Here is a 16,969-nt window from a genome sequence, read left to right as displayed (position 1 = left end):
GAATTGGAGACTCGGCTCCGCACCGTGGAAAATTCTACAGCTAGCCAGGCCCCTGTAGTCGGTGCGGACCAAGGTAGCTTAGCCGCCGTTAGTTCCCCCCTGGCAGATCCCGAGCAGCCGGGAAAGCAGGCTGACTGGGTGACTGTGAGGAGGAAGCGTAGCCCTAAACAGAAGCCCCGTGTACACCGCCAACCCGTTCACATCTCTAACCGTTTTTCCCCACTCGACGACACACCCGCCGAGGATCAAACTCTGGTTATTGGCGACTCTGTTTTGAGAAATGTGAAGTTAGCGACACCAGCAACCATAGTCAATTGTCTTCCGGGGGCCAGAGCAGGCGACATTGAAGGAAATTTGAAACTGCTGGCTGAGGCTAAGCGTAAATTTGGTAAGATTGTAATTCACGTCGGCAGTAATGACACTCGGTTACGCCAATCGGAGGTCACTAAAATTAACATTAAATCGGTGTGTAACTTTGCAAAAACAATGTCGGACTCTGTTGTTTTCTCTGGGCCCCTCCCCAATCGGACCGGGAGTGACATGTTTAGCCGCATGTTCTCCTTGAATTGCTGGCTGTCTGAGTGGTGTCCAAAAAATGAGGTGGGCTTCATAGATAATTGGCAAAGCTTCTGGGGAAAACCTGGTCTTGTTAGGAGAGACGGCATCCATCCCACTTTGGATGGAGCAGCTCTCATTTCTAGAAATCTGGCCAATTTTCTTAAATCCTCCAAACTGTGACTATCCAGGGTTGGGACCAGGAAGCAGAGTTGTAGTCTTACACACCTCTCTGCAGCTTCTCTCCCCCTGCCATCCCCTCATTACCCCATCCCCGTAGAGACGGTGCCTGCTCCCAGACCACCAATAACCAGCAAAAATCTATTTAAGCATAAAAATTCAAAAAGAAAAAATAATATAGCACCTTCAACTGCACCACAGACTAAAACAGTTAAATGTGGTCTATTAAACATTAGGTCTCTCTCTTCTAAGTCCCTGTTGGTAAATGATATAATAATTGATCAACATATTGATTTATTCTGCCTAACAGAAACCTGGTTACAGCAGGATGAATATGTTAGTTTAAATGAGTCAACACCCCCGAGTCACACTAACTGTCAGAATGCTCGTAGCACGGGCCGGGGCGGAGGATTAGCAGCAATCTTCCATTCCAGCTTATTAATTAATCAAAAACCCAGACAGAGCTTTAATTCATTTGAAAGCTTGTCTCTTAGTCTTGTCCATCCAAATTGGAAGTCCCAAAAACCAGTTTTATTTGTTATTATCTATCGTCCACCTGGTCGTTACTGTGAGTTTCTCTGTGAATTTTCAGACCTTTTGTCTGACTTAGTGCTTAGCTCAGATAAGATAATTATAGTGGGCGATTTTAACATCCACACAGATGCTGAGAATGACAGCCTCAACACTGCATTTAATCTATTATTAGACTCTATTGGCTTTGCTCAAAAAGTAAATGAGTCCACCCACCACTTTAATCATATCTTAGATCTTGTTCTGACTTATGGTATGGAAATAGAAGACTTAACAGTATTCCCTGAAAACTCCCTTCTGTCTGATCATTTCTTAATAACATTTACATTTACTCTGATGGACTACCCAGCAGTGGGGAATAAGTTTCATTACACTAGAAGTCTTTCAGAAAGCGCTGTAACTAGGTTTAAGGATATGATTCCTTCTTTATGTTCTCTAATGCCATATACCAACACAGTGCAGAGTAGCTACCTAAACTCTGTAAGGGAGATAGAGTATCTCGTCAATAGTTTTACATCCTCATTGAAGACAACTTTGGATGCTGTAGCTCCTCTGAAAAAGAGAGCTTTAAATCAGAAGTGTCTGACTCTGTGGTATAACTCACAAACTCGTAGCTTAAAGCAGATAACCCGTAAGTTGGAGAGGAAATGGCGTCTCACTAATTTAGAAGATCTTCACTTAGCCTGGAAAAAGAGTCTGTTGCTCTATAAAAAAGCCCTCCGTAAAGCTAGGACATCTTTCTACTCATCACTAATTGAAGAAAATAAGAACAACCCCAGGTTTCTTTTCAGCACTGTAGCCAGGCTGACAAAGAGTCAGAGCTCTATTGAGCTGAATATTCCATTAACTTTAACTAGTAATGACTTCATGACTTTCTTTGCTAACAAAATTTTAACTATTAGAGAAAAAATTACTCATAACCATCCCAAAGACGTATCGTTATCTTTGGCTGCTTTCAGTGATGCCGGTATTTGGTTAGACTCTTTCTCTCCGATTGTTCTGTCTGAGTTATTTTCATTAGTTACTTCATCCAAACCATCAACATGTATATTAGACCCCATTCCTACCAGGCTGCTCAAGGAAGCCCTACCATTATTTAATGCTTCGATCTTAAATATGATCAATCTATCTTTGTTAGTTGGCTATGTACCACAGGCTTTTAAGGTGGCAGTAATTAAACCATTACTTAAAAAGCCATCACTTGACCCAGCTATCTTAGCTAATTATAGGCCAATCTCCAACCTTCCTTTTCTCTCAAAAATTCTTGAAAGGGTAGTTGTAAAACAGCTAACTGATCATCTGCAGAGGAATGGTCTATTTGAAGAGTTTCAGTCAGGTTTTAGAATTCATCATAGTACAGAAACAGCATTAGTGAAGGTTACAAATGATCTTCTTATGGCCTCGGACAGTGGACTCATCTCTGTGCTTGTTCTGTTAGACCTCAGTGCTGCTTTTGATACTGTTGACCATAAAATTTTATTACAGAGATTAGAGCATGCCATAGGTATTAAAGGCACTGCGCTGCGGTGGTTTGAATCATATTTGTCTAATAGATTACAATTTGTTCATGTAAATGGGGAATCTTCTTCACAGACTAAAGTTAATTATGGAGTTCCACAAGGTTCTGTGCTAGGACCAATTTTATTCACTTTATACATGCTTCCCTTAGGCAGTATTATTAGACGGTATTGCTTAAATTTTCATTGTTACGCAGATGATACCCAGCTTTATCTATCCATGAAGCCAGAGGACACACACCAATTAGCTAAACTGCAGGATTGTCTTACAGACATAAAGACATGGATGACCTCTAATTTCCTGCTTTTAAACTCAGATAAATCTGAAGTTATTGTACTTGGCCCCACAAATCTTAGAAACATGGTGTCTAACCAGATCCTTACTCTGGATGGCATTACCCTGACCTCTAGTAATGCTGTGAGAAATCTTGGAGTCATTTTTGATCAGGATATGTCATTCAAAGCGCATATTAAACAAATATGTAGGACTGCTTTTTTGCATTTACGCAATATCTCTAAAATCAGAAAGGTCTTGTCTCAGAGTGATGCTGAAAAACTAATTCATGCATTTATTTCCTCTAGGCTGGACTATTGTATTATTATTATTATTACTATTTAAAATTCTTCTTCTTACTTATAAGGTTTTGAATAATCAGGTCCCATCTTATCTTAGGGACCTCGTAGTAGCATATCACCCCAATAGAGCGCTTCGCTCTCAGACTGCAGGCTTACTTGTAGTTCCTAGGGTTTGTAAGAGTAGAATGGGAGGCAGAGCCTTCAGCTTTCAGGCTCCTCTCCTGTGGAACCAGCTCCCAATTCAGATCAGGGAGACAGACACCCTCTCTACTTTAAAGATTAGGCTTAAAACTTTCCTTTTTGCTAAAGCTTATAGTTAGGGCTGGATCAGGTGACCCTAAACCATCCCTTAGTTATGCTGCTATAGACGTAGACTGCTGGGGGGTTCCCATGATGCACTGTTTCTTTCTCTTTTTGCTCTGTATGCACCACTCTGCATTTAATCATTAGTGATCGATCTCTGCTCCCCTCCACAGCATGTCTTTTTCCTGGTTCTCTCCCTCAGCCCCAACCAGTCCCAGCAGAAGACTGCCCCTCCCTGAGCCTGGTTCTGCTGGAGGTTTCTTCCTGTTAAAAGGGAGTTTTTCCTTCCCACTGTAGCCAAGTGCTTGCTCACAGGGGGTCGTTTTGACCGTTGGGGTTTTACATAATTATTGTATGGCCTTGCCTTACAATATAAAGCGCCTTGGGGCAACTGTTTGTTGTGATTTGGCGCTATATAAAAAAATTAATTGATTGATTGATCCTCTGCCCCGGCCCGTGCTACGAGCATTCTGACAGTTAGTGTGACTCGGGGGTGTTGACTCATTTAAACTAACATATTCATCCTGCTGTAACCAGGTTTCTGTAAGGCAGAATAAATCAATATGTTGATCAATTATTATATCATTTACCAACAGGGACTTAGAAGAGAGAGACCTAATGTTTAATAGACCACATTTAACTGTTTTAGTCTGTGGTGCAGTTGAAGGTGCTATATTATTTTTTCTTTTTGAATTTTTATGCTTAAATAGATTTTTGCTGGTTATTGGTAGTCTGGGAGCAGGCACCGTCTCTACGGGGATGGGGTAATGAGGGGATGGCAGGGGGAGAGAAGCTGCAGAGAGGTGTGTAAGACTACAACTCTGCTTCCTGGTCCCAACCCTGGATAGTCACGGTTTGGAGGATTTAAGAAAATTGGCCAGATTTCTAGAAATGAGAGCTGCTCCATCCAAAGTGGGATGGATGCCGTCTCTCCTAACAAGACCAGGTTTTCCCCAGAAGCTTTGCCAATTATTTATGAAGCCCACCTCTCATTTTTTGGACACCACTCAGACAGCCAGCAATTCAAGGAGAACATGCGGCTAAACATGTCACTCCCGGTTACACACCGATTTAATGTTAATTTTAGTGACCTCCGATTGGCGTAACCGGGTGTCATTACTGCCGACGTGAATTACAATCTTACCAAATTTACGCTTAGCCTTAGCCAGCAGTTTCAAATTTCCTTCAATGTCGCCTGCTCTGGCCCCCGGAAGACAATTGACTATGGTTGCTGGTGTCGCTAACTTCACATTTCGCAAAACAGAGTCGCCAATAACCAGAGTTTGATCCTCGGCGGGTGTGTCGTCGAGTGGGGAAAAACGGTTAGAGATGTGAATGGGTTGGCGGTGTACACGGGGCTTCTGTTTAGGGCTACGCTTCCTCCTCACAGTCACCCAGTCAGCCTGCTTTCCTGGCTGCTCGGGATCTGCCAGGGGGTAACTAACGGCGGCTAAGCTACCTTGGTCCGCACCGACTACAGGGGCCTGGCTAGCTGTAGAATTTTCCACGGTGCGGAGCCGAGTCTCCAATTCGCCCAGCCTGGCCTCCAAAGCTACGAATAAGCTACACTTATTACAAGTACCGTTACTGCTAAAGGAGGCTGAGGAATAACTAAACATTTCACACCCAGAGCAGAAAAGTGCGGGAGAGACAGGAGAATCCGCCATGCTAAATCGGCTAAGAGCTAGTAGCTATGCTAAGCTAGCGGATTCCTAAAAACACGCAAAGTGAATAATGTGTAAATAATTTAGAGGTGATTCAGCAGAAGGAGTGCTTTAGTTAAGGCACGTAAAGATTACACTGGGAAACAAATCGTAATCTAGATAACTAGATCAATCTAACTGCGCAGATTAAACAGCTAACAGATACAGAAAAACACCGCTGTGCTCCGGAACAGGAAGTGATACAATACCGCAGTGAGAGCCAACCACCAACTCCAATAAATAGTACGGATTCAGACCGAACCACACCACAGCCAGCCTCCTCATGGTTTTATCCCAGACACTGAACAACATCCTGGACAAAGAAGAAGTGTACATTGTCACACTAGACATCAAAGGCACTTTTGAACAGGTCTGGCACAACGGCGTTTTTGCTAAGCTTGCATCCAAGGGCACAACTGGACAATTACATCTCTGGCTATGGAACTACCTACAAGGAAGTTCCATTCAAGTTGTGCTCTCCAGGGAGTCCTCATTATCTAAACCAATCAGTGCATCAGTTCCCCAGGGAACCATTCTCATCCTCTATTATTCTCCATCTTCATAGATGATGTTGTGGAACAATGTGAAAATAACATCTTTCTCTATGCAGATGATTCCACCATCTATGCCCCAGTAACATCACTGAATGGTCCCAAGGTGGCTGCATCTCTAAACAAGGACCTGGAAAACATCCGCAGGTGGGCTGATATTTGGAGGGTCACATTTGAGCCTAGCAAATGCAACATGGTCCTGTCCAGAAAGAGGGTACCATCCTGCCCAGATCTGTTCTTTGGGACAACCAGCATTGATAGCTGAAAATCATCTGTATGGATGAGGACACTGCCCAAAGCAATCATGCCATCAGCAAGCTGAGCCACCACAGAACAGTTGCCGCAACATCCATATTATACAAGATGCACACTCTGAGCTGTCCAGAACATTGCTACCCCCACCTGGCCTCCCAAGCCAAACCACCTGGAGGGCGCCATCAAACCACGCATTGAAAACCCCCAAGTCCCACGCTAAATGCCTTGATAGGAGCTTTCTTTACTCCGCAATTACTACCTGGAACTGCCTCCCCCCGGCTGTAGTTGGAGATATCACATCAAACAATGTTCGAGCCTTCAAGACGTGACTGAACAAACACCTCTTCAACATGAGACTGTAATCCCCCATTGCTTAAGGACTCAATCTCCCACCTGTGCTTCTATCCCGGCGTTTACATCTGCTCTCCAACAAGTATTCCAGCACACAGCTCCGGGACGCGAGGCAGCACACTCCCTCATGAGGCTGAGGCAGGGCAGCCGCCAGGTAACAGACTACATGAAAGACTTTGGCATTCTCGCAGCTAAGAGTGAATGGAACCCAGCGGCCCTCCTCGATGTTTTCTTCCAGGGTGTGTCTGCCGACATTCAAGATCAATTAATAGCCATCGACTTACCGGATGATCTGGATGAATTAATAGTGCTGGCCATCTGTACCGACCGTCGTCTGCAGGACCACCCTTGACGAGGAAATCGCTATCCAGACCACCGAACAGACACGCCTCCAGCCCGTTCCTCCTCCTCTTCCACTCACGCTCGGCCCGACCCCCCTCCACACAGCTCAGAGGAGCCAATAAAGCTGGGGAGAATGCGCCTGTCACAAATGGAGTGACAGCGCCACCGTGAGGATGGCCTCTGCTATTACTGTGGACAATCAGGACACTTAATTTCCAATTGTCAAGCCAGGGGTGCCACCATGCGGCCAAGATCCGAGGTACGGGTGAGTCTTAATTCCATCTCTTCTGTTTCAACTCAAAATATAATCCCAGCCAAATTAACATCTGACCACTCCACCATAGTTGTATCTGCTTTTGTTGATTCTGGTTCTGATGCCAATTTGATCTTGTCCTCTCTTGCCAGGTCCCTTATCCTTAAGATATTTAAGCTCCCTCGCCCCCTGGTGGTACGTGCCATGGATTGTCACATTCTTGGTCAAATCACTCACCGCACTTAGTCAGTCAAAATGCTAATTTCCACTCTCATTCTGAATCAATTAGTTTCCATGTAATGGATAACATGACTCACCCGTTCATACTGGGGCACCCCTGGCTACAACGTCATGGCCTAACTTTGATTGGGTTAAGGGCGAGATTATTTCTTGGAGCCCAACATGTATTAATGTATGTCTGCCAAAAACTGACTGCATTTCGCAGGGTTTCAACCCGGACCTTACTGGGGTCCCCGAGTTTTACCATGACCTCGCAGCCGTTTTTAGCAAAGCAAAAGCTAAATCATTACCACCACATCGCGATTATGACTGTGCCATTGAGCTCCTCCCCAGGGCGACTCCACCATGGGGAAAGCTATTCTCTCTATCCGCACCAGAACGCCACGTCATGAATGAGTACATACAGGAGTCCTTAGCGGCTGGCTTAATTCACTCATCACTGTCACCTGCAGGGGCGGGTTTTTTCTTTGTTGAAAAGAAGGATAAGACACTTCGTCCCTGCATCGATTACCATGGTTTGAATGAGATCACAGTAAAAAATCGTTACCCGCTGCCACTAATCTCCTTCGCGTTTGAACTGTTGGAAGGATCCACAGTTTTTACTAAGCTCGACCTGCGGAATGCATATCATTTGGTAAGGATAAGACAAGGCGATGAATGGAAGACATCCTTTAACATACCCTCTGGTCATTATTATCCATAGGGACTTATAAAGTGGCCGCTGACCATAAGAGGGCCGCTGCCCCGTCCTATGTCCCGGGGCAGAAGGTATTGCTCTCAACACGCCATTTGTCTCTTTGGGGCATACCTAAGAAATTGGCTCCCAGGTTCGTCAGTCCCTTTCTGGTCTCCAAGGTCATTAATCCCGTTTCTGTCCGTCTCCATCTCCCTCGGTCCATGCGTGTCCACCCCACTTTCCATGTCAGCAATGTCAAACCTGTTCGGTCAAGCGCTTTATGGCCTCCTGCTGTTCCCCTGCCGACCACCCGGTGTGTGGATGGTGGCCCAGTCTTCACCGTGTGCCGGCTCCTGGCCTCTCGCTGGTGCGGTCGTGGGTTTCAGTATCTGGTCGACTGGGAGGGCTATGGCCCCGAGGAGCGGTCATGGGTCCCCTCTTGCTTTATTTTGGATCCTGCGCTTATTCGTAACTTTCATGTCGCTCACCCTGGTTCTCCTGGGCCATCTGGGGTCGGCCGTGGCGGGGTACTGTCAGGAGGTGTGTTTGATCTGCTTTTGTTTCTTTGTTTTGATCTGTTTTTGTCTGTTGGTTGCCTTCCTGTTTATTTATTCTCTTGTTGGACTTTTTCCTGCTTGGGTCTTTCTGCCTTTCTTGGTGGTGGACATTTCTGTCTCTCTCTTGCCCTGGTCTTCGCCAGATTGATGTGCCCTGTGCCTTCCTTCCAGCTCTCGGTTTGTGTTCCATAGTCCTGCTTGCCTTATTGTGTATTCGACCTCCTGCCCATTTGTTCCGACCTCGTAAAAGCCTGATGATTATATTGCTGTGTTGCCGTGTTGCTGTCCTGCTGTGTTTTTTTGGACTGCTTTCCTGTGTACCGACCACTGCTTGTCACACTACTAAGGTTTTTCAATCAGAGCTGTGTTTATGAGTCGTGCATTTGTGTCCTAACCGAATCACCTGTCAGGGACAATCTCATATGGAAGGGGAGACTACACCAAAGCCTGGGGGCAGCCACTGCAAAGGCCCTGTCACCTCTAGTCTTTAATATAGTTTTAGGCACCGCCAACAACAGCTGGTCAGAAGACCTTAAGGCTCTGGTTGGGGTATAGCGAAGCGGAAGCTCAGAGAGACACAGAGGGGTCAGACCATTAAGGAGCTCAGTCGGGGACACATGAGTATCCCCACATCCGCCTGGTGCCTCGCACACTGGGTAACTCCAGAGAACAATAAAATCCAACCTCTATCATGGAGAGTGGTAACGGAGCCGAGGCTGTGCGCAGAGGGGAGGCCCACCAGATCTGACTGGTAGCACTCCACCTCCCGCACAAGCTCCGGCTCCTATCCCCATAGCGAGGTGACGATCCACGCCCCCAGAGCTAGCCTCTGCCGCTCCTGTCTAGTCTGTCAAGGCCCTCGACTTTCACTGCCACCCACAGGACCGCACATCCAACGCCAACGGTTCCCCCTGTGGTTGGTGAGCCCACAGCATGGAGAAGGAAAGTCCATGTTGCTTTTTTGGACTGACCCCAGCTACCAGGCCCTTTGTCCAGGCCTGGTTCCAGACGGAGGCCCCGGGCTGCTCCCGGGCCGGGTCACGTTTCCTCTGCCTTGTTTTTCCATGGAGTATGCAGCAGGAAAACACTTAAACATCAAACTAGTGACATCATGCTAATTATAATGTTAAAAAGTAACAAAAACGCAGTTACAGTTAACATGCTAATTGTTTCTTTCATTGTTGAGCACTATATATTCATAACGTTGATATTAGCATGCAAAAATTATTTGAACATGGTAAAATTAAGGTTAGCATTTTCTATTAAAAAATGTTAGCATCAGCGTATACAGCTAACCTTGGCATGCTAAAGAAAAATTAAAATCATACTTTTCTGGTAAGATTAAACAGTTGAGATGACATTCCTTGGTTTGAAATTAAGATTTTTGGTGACTTATTCCTTGTATACTCGTCCCTTATAGACTTTCTTGATGGTGATGATGTCATAGAGAGATTCATACCTGTAGACATTTGACTGGGTCCTGGTTGGTCATGGCTCCGCCCTCCAGCAGGAGTTTGACCGATTGCATGTCACTATTGGAAACTGCAAAGAAGAGTGCTGACTTCCTCTCGTCGTCATAGCTACGGCGAACCCAAGGATGGAGCATGTAGTTGGGGTCATAACCTGCGTCCAGCAAAGACTGATGGGAACCAAGAAATATTATTAGGATCAATAAATACTAAAATAAAAAAACATAAATATCTCCCACTAAATTACATGAAATGTTTTAAGATTTACTGTTTATAAACCTTGATGCAGTTGGCGTGTCCTCCGGCAGCAGCGGAGTGGAGCGGGCTCATCCCGCTGTCGTTGACGTCGCTCATGGACGTAACAGAAATCAGCAGCTTCAGCGCTCTGAGAAACAACACAAACACGCGTAGATTATAAAAACAAGAAAAACAATAAAAAACAGATTTAAATAGTGGACCTAAAGTGCCACGCCCCCAAACCCCACTGAGAATCCCATTGTTGTTGTTGATCAACACATTTAAAGCACAGACTTCTGCCGCTGTCTCTGTGACAGAGGGGGCGTGGCTAGCAGCAGCTCCTTTACATTTAAAGCAACAGGCACAGAAACATCACATCTTAAGAGACCATTTGTTTGTTTGTTTGTTTTAGGATACGCTGCCTCAGTGTTGGTGAAATTTCTGACTACAAATTTTAAGTTTGTTTTAAAATCAAATCAAATCAATTTTATTTATATAGCGCCAAATCACAACAAACAGTTGCCCCAAGGCGTTTTATATTGTAAGGCAAAGCCATACAATAATTACAGAAAAACCCCAACGGTCAAAACGACCCCCTGTGAGCAAGCACTTGGCGACAGTGGGAAGGAAAAATTCCCTTTTAACAGGAAGAAACCTCCAGCAGAACCAGGCTCAGGGAGGGGCAGTCTTCTGCTGGGACTGGTTGGGGCTGAGGGAGAGAACCAGGAAAAAGACATGCTGTGGAGGAGAGCAGAGATCAATCACTAATGATTAAATGCAGAGTGGTGCATACAGAGCAAAAAGAGAAAGAAACACTCAGTGCATCATGGGAACCCCCCAGCAGTCTAAGTCTATAGCAGCATAACTAAGGGATGGTTCAGGGTCACCTGATCCAGCCCTAACTATAAGCTTTAGCAAAAAGGAAGGTTTTAAGCCTAATCTTAAAAGTAGAGAGGGTGTCTGTCTCCCTGATCTGAATTGGGAGCTGGTTCCACAGGAGAGGAGCCTGAAAGCTGAAGGCTCTGCCTCCCATTCTACTCTTACAAACCCTAGGAACTACAAGTAAGCCTGCAGTCTGAGAGCGAAGCGCTCTATTGGGGTGAGATGTTTGAGATGGTGATGTATAAAAATGTTTATATTAACCCAGTGAAATGGTCATTATTTTATTTTTAAACTCTGCATGTTTGTTTGTTTGGTAGATGTTGTTGCTTGCTGCAGTATTTTGTGTGTTTGTATTTCTCCTGTTAATTGTTTTAAATTTAAATTGTTTATTGTTGTCAACTGAGCCGCTGCCGCATTATTTAGGGCCATATTAAATTAGAATTTATCTGGATTGTTTTAAAAAAAAAGTTGTCCTTTTAAGAAATGTCCTTCTGATTTTTTTTTCAGTACTTTCTGAAAACAAACTTAAAAATGTTTTACTTTAACTAATTTTTCTGACATGTAAATTTGGTTTGCACTTCCTAGCCATGCAGCACAAATTGTTCTACAGATCAACGCTATGAGCACTACAAGCAAATAGAACCTTTATTTAAGTACTACTACAGTACTAAGTACTAGCTTCTGTACATATGATTCTGACTCCACCCCTTTTTGTAGCTCAACCCCAAAGTTGCCTGGCCTTCGTTCCAAGTGAGGAGGCCACATTGGTGCTGTGTTTGTTTCCTACTGCAGGTGTCCTCGGTGGATAGGCAGGTGTCCCGTGTGTCTGGCCACGTTGGCGTCAGCGCCATGCCGCAGCAGCAGGTCGATCAGAGCCGGATCGCCGCACGAACATGCCTCGTACAGGACAGACGCCTCATCCTGGGCCTGCGACAGAACGTCTGCACCTGTGACACGCATGTGATGATCACATAACTCAAACCAATCAGCATGTCGACATTAGCACCAGCGCTAAACGCTAAGTTCACACACATTGTTAGCAAGCAAACATCTGAGTGTTAAACTAATCCAAGTTTGAATCCACGAACGTCAACGAGGCGACAAAACAAATAATGTTCAGGCCCCAAAACACTTTAAACTAAAAAGGTTTCTCAAAATACACAAATTTAATTTCATCAAATAGGAGAAAGTCTTTAGAAAATAAACTGATGAAATGTTAATCTAAAGCTACGGTTCAACTACACCTGCTCCTAATTTCCATCATGCATGTGATGATGAGATTATTCTCTCCAACATGTCCAGCAGGTGGCAGGCAGGTATATGTGATATTAAATATGCAAATCAAATTAGCTTTTGCTGTGGAACTGCTGCATCAAACCACATTTGTCCCAAAATCCGACTGACATGAGGCCCAGGACGGGGTTGATCTGGTTTGGATTTGACTGGTTTCTAAGGTGTCTATCTCAGTAACCCTAACCTCACGGTGTCTCAGTGAATCATTTCACAGTTTCATGGATATTTTGCTGTTCTTGTTCCGCCTGTAGTGGCCCCATGTGCACCACTTTGAGACCCACCGGTTCAGGTGTTGGTTCTGACCTTTCTGCAGCAGCATCTCCACCACCTCCAGGTGTCCGGCCTGAGCGGCCAGAGCCAGCGGCGTCAGGCCGTAGTCGCTGCGTGGATCTGGCTGAGCGCCGGCTTCCAGCAGCAGTGTCACCAGCGGCGCTTGGCCTAACCGCGAGGCCTCATGGAGGGGGCGGCGACCGTGGCAGCCCTGCTGGTTCACCTTGGAGCCGCACCTGATCAGCAGCTTCACCAGGTCAGCGCGGTCTGAACGGATGGCTGCAGGGGCGGAGTAAGACATGTGACAGAGAGACAGAGAGTGTGATGTCATACAGAGTTCCTCTGACAGGACAGAGACTCGCTCAGGTTTCATCAAACAATTTACAAAAACTAACTAAATAGGTTAACAATAGGTCATGTGTTCAAACCCCAGTCAGCACACACATCCAGTCAAGGTCCCCAGGCTGGACCCCCAACCGACCTCGGATTATGAGTGAGAGACTTTTAAATAAAGCCATACCAGCTCAAATGTTGACGTTGGGTCAGTTGTTGGAGAACCAGGACACACTGATGTGACCCAGATCCAGTTAGATCCAGACCCGTTTTTGATCCGGGGATCTCGTTCATAAAACTGCAAGATGATTTTTCGAAACAAATTCTAATTGATTTTTAATCAAAAATGAGCGTCAGTGACGGCTGGTCTGACTGGACCCAAACAGCTTCAAGGGTCAAAGTTCAGTCAAAAACCACTTTTTAATGCCTCATTCATACAATTCTAGAAGATCCGAACTGGGTCGTTGGCGTACCTACAACCAGCGGTGAGTCCTGCTCCTGGTCCTGACTGTCGGGTTCGGCTCCGTGCTGGAGGAGGAACGTCGCGTTCTCCATCAGACCCTTTTCCACGGCCAGGAACAGAGGAGTCCGTCCCTGGAGAGTCTGGCACTCCAGTAACCGCGAACCGCATGCTGAAGGACAGGATGGGGATCTTTACCCATCATCAGAACTGGTATATATTTTAATAATCATGCAGATCCTGACCTTTGTATATGAGCTGCAGGATGGTTTGGTTCCTCTGAACAGCTGCCTCATGCAGAGGAGTCCAACCACGACTGTCCAGCTGAAAGAACCCATCCCCGTGTCCAAAACATAGATCCTTCACCAACTTCTCTTTTCCTGAAAACAGACACATTAGTCCCTGCCCACTCAGCGACACACTCGTTTGATCATTTATCACCGCCCACTGAGAAGCATCTGAGTCTGTCCGTCCAGAGCTAGATCTCACTCAGGGACTGGTTTGGTACTGTGTTCTTGTAGATCTATGCTGTGATGTTCAACATATGCAGTGGTTTAGAAAGAGGCCTTGGCACTAATTTATGATGAGAAATCGTTCAAATTTCACAAATTTGGTTTGGACATCTACCGTCGTGATATATAGCAGCCTTAACACATTCACAGAAGCGTTAATGTGTTGACATTGTGACATCATGTAACTCAACAGGTCGTGGCAGAGTCACACGCCACAGTGACCGGAAAGTTCCCATGATGCACCACGCATGGCTGTGTATAAAACGGGTGTAGCTGAATTATCCGGGATCGGGTCGCAGAGGCAACAGCAGGGTACCCCAGACTTCCCTTTCCCGGGACACAGTGACCACCTCTGACTGGGGAATCCTGAGGCATTCCCAGGCCAGTGTGGAGATATAATCTCTCCACCTAGTCACGGGTCTTCCCCGGGGTCTCCTCCCAGGTAGAGGTGCCTGGAACATCTCCCTAGGGAGACACCCAGGGGGCATCCTTACCAGATGCCCGAATTAGCTCAACTGGCTCCTTTCAACACGAAGAAGCCCCTGCTGCACCGATTCTCTGGCTAATCTCACGCTCCTTCATCCCCTCAGTCGTGAACAAGACCCCAAGGTACTTTAACTCTATCACTGCATGTTTATTCCACAGCAGGATTTTTGGCTTTTGTTAAGCTGACGTGTATCAGTAGTTATCGTCGCTGATATGGTACAAATGCGATCATAAGGCCCATTGAGTCCATCAGCCAAAGCCGATCAAAAAATGGTTGGACCACTTGGAGTCGTTTCAGACTCATCACAGCTGACACGTAACAACTGCGACTCGTTTGATCTGATGGTCACAGAGGGTCCAGAGTTCTTACTTGGTCTCATTGGTCCCACTATAAAAACATTCCAGACAAATATTTATGTTTAGTAATACAGTAAAATAGGGTGGGTGGGGGTGGAGTCTCAAAAAATGACTGATTTTATCTCTTTAATATTTTGAGATATTAATCCAGTCCAGAAGACATCCAAAAACATTGTCATGGAAACCGGTTTTCTCCTGACGGGAAAGAATGAAAGTTTTCAGGTCTCTACAAACTGACAGACAGTGGACTCAGTCCTGATCCAGACCTGGTCTTGGAGTGAGTCATGTGACTGTGAGTGTGACTGGTGGGTGGGGCCAGAGGGTTTGTTTACCATTTACCTTGTCTGATTGCAGTGAAGATTGTGGTGTTGTCTGCAGGAACAACACTGTGGAAAAACAAACAAACATCAATGGATGTCAAACTCACAGCGCCACCCACTGGACACAGACAGAACCAAATGAATCTGATCAGAGCTGAGACATTTTAAACCATATTTTAAAAGTAGATGCACAATTCCTCCAAAATGAATTAATATTAAATTATGTCTTTAAAAAATTAACAAAATAACTACAAACAGCCCCGTTGTTGCTCAATGAAAGTCATTTATTAGAAATGTTTCAATTAACATCTCTAATATGTTTAATCCAACTGTTTCAACATTTAAATCTATAAACAGCATAATTTCAAAATATCATCTGATTTCATACATTATGTAAATTTGTTAGCAGGTGTTAGCATTCAGCTAGCCTGAAGCTAACTGTAGCAGGAAGTCGGTGTGAAAACAGTCATCACAGCATGAGACACTAACTATTGAAGTCATTTACCAGCTGCCTCGACCTTTCACCTTATAAACCACAAATCAATAGGTTTTTTGTATTTGTGCAATAAATGCATATAACAGATTTGCTAACTCACGTACGTACCTCATGCTCACAGAGAATTTTAGGTTAAAAAAAATAAGAAAATCCTGTGACACTGAGCTTTGACCTGCTGTTCAAAGGACTTTGAGGTTAGTTTAAATATATCCTGAAAGTTTAAAATTTTTCAATGTGTAAAAATGACAGACGTGAAGTCAAATGGATAAAAACATCAACAAGCTGTGAAGATGGAGAATTTAAATAAAAATAAAAAAGGTTTCAGGATGTTTTGCTTTGACCTTTGACCTCAAACCAGTAGGTCACACTGATGACCTTCATTTTTTTTAACCTATTTCAAATATATATATTTTTAGATAGAAATGTTAAGTATAGTTTTTCAGGTCAGATTCAATAAATAACCAACTTAGGCTCCTGCTGTTGACCTGGACGACCTCTGGTGGTGTAACCATAGCAACCATGGTTACAACAACCACGTCAACGGAATTTCTAAAAGTCTGTTTTAGGTTTATTTTTTTATAACGACAGTCAAGTCTCAGGTTCTGGTGTTTGTACTCACCTGGTGCCATCTGGTCCTGGACCCGTCTTTCTGCTGATCTCCAGCAGACTCTGTTCTATCATGTACTGAGTATCGGCATCGTCTTCGTCCTCCTCCGTTGCAAACTGCGCAAACTCCATCTGATCTACATCAAGGTCCCTGTGAACCGGATCAAACCAGGTCCAGGTTTAGTCCACTGATCCGACAAGAGCTCAATCCAGAACCACAGCACAGCTTTTTTTCTTTTTTACCATCAGTGACTTGGACTGGACTTAAACCAGGTCAAATCTAAGGAACGCGTCCTGCCCTCAAACAGACTCCCACCAGGAAACTGCTGAAGACCTGAACCTGCTGAGAGTCCACGTGAAGACGTCCAGACCACAATATCCTGATCAACGTCATGGTTTGGTCCCCTGATCCACAGATTCTCAGGTATCAGGGACTACTATAGACCCTGGTCCACGAGTTGGCTCTTTGTGGACCTAGATCTAAAGGGGCGGAGCATGCAGCTTAACACCAGTGATTGGTCAGTCAGGTGTTTATTCATTCATTTTCAACCTCAACCAAGCAGCTCATCCCACACTTCCCTATCCTGGCCCAGTTCTTAAACTCCTTCTGGGAGATCCTGAGCCATTCCTGAGCCAGCTGGGAAATATAAGCCACTGT

The 16,969-nt window shown here is 45.0% G+C and overlaps 1 protein-coding gene across 1 annotated transcript in view; it reads right to left on the bottom strand.

Annotated features, from left to right (window-relative positions):
- The window catches only part of LOC117505501 (dynein heavy chain 12, axonemal-like), a 46,268-nt gene extending 29,562 nt beyond the window's left edge, over positions 1 to 16,706 (bottom strand). The window contains exons 1-8 of the mRNA XM_034165183.1: positions 16,325 to 16,706; positions 15,229 to 15,275; positions 13,780 to 13,914; positions 13,548 to 13,706; positions 12,775 to 13,020; positions 11,966 to 12,125; positions 10,339 to 10,444; positions 10,050 to 10,229 (exon numbers count right to left, since the gene is read on the bottom strand). Of these exons, the coding sequence (XP_034021074.1) occupies positions 10,050 to 10,229; positions 10,339 to 10,444; positions 11,966 to 12,125; positions 12,775 to 13,020; positions 13,548 to 13,706; positions 13,780 to 13,914; positions 15,229 to 15,275; positions 16,325 to 16,443 (1,152 nt within the window). The 5' untranslated portion in view covers positions 16,444 to 16,706. The remainder of the gene's footprint in view (positions 1 to 10,049; positions 10,230 to 10,338; positions 10,445 to 11,965; positions 12,126 to 12,774; positions 13,021 to 13,547; positions 13,707 to 13,779; positions 13,915 to 15,228; positions 15,276 to 16,324) is intronic.
- Between the last annotated feature and the right edge of the window lie 263 nt (positions 16,707 to 16,969).

Source organism: Thalassophryne amazonica, chromosome 3 (assembly GCF_902500255.1).
Source record: "Thalassophryne amazonica chromosome 3, fThaAma1.1, whole genome shotgun sequence".
In the NCBI taxonomy this organism is placed as follows: Eukaryota; Metazoa; Chordata; class Actinopteri; order Batrachoidiformes; family Batrachoididae; genus Thalassophryne; species Thalassophryne amazonica.
Note: the sequence above shows the minus strand (reverse complement) of the source record. Positions and strands in the feature narration are given on the sequence as shown.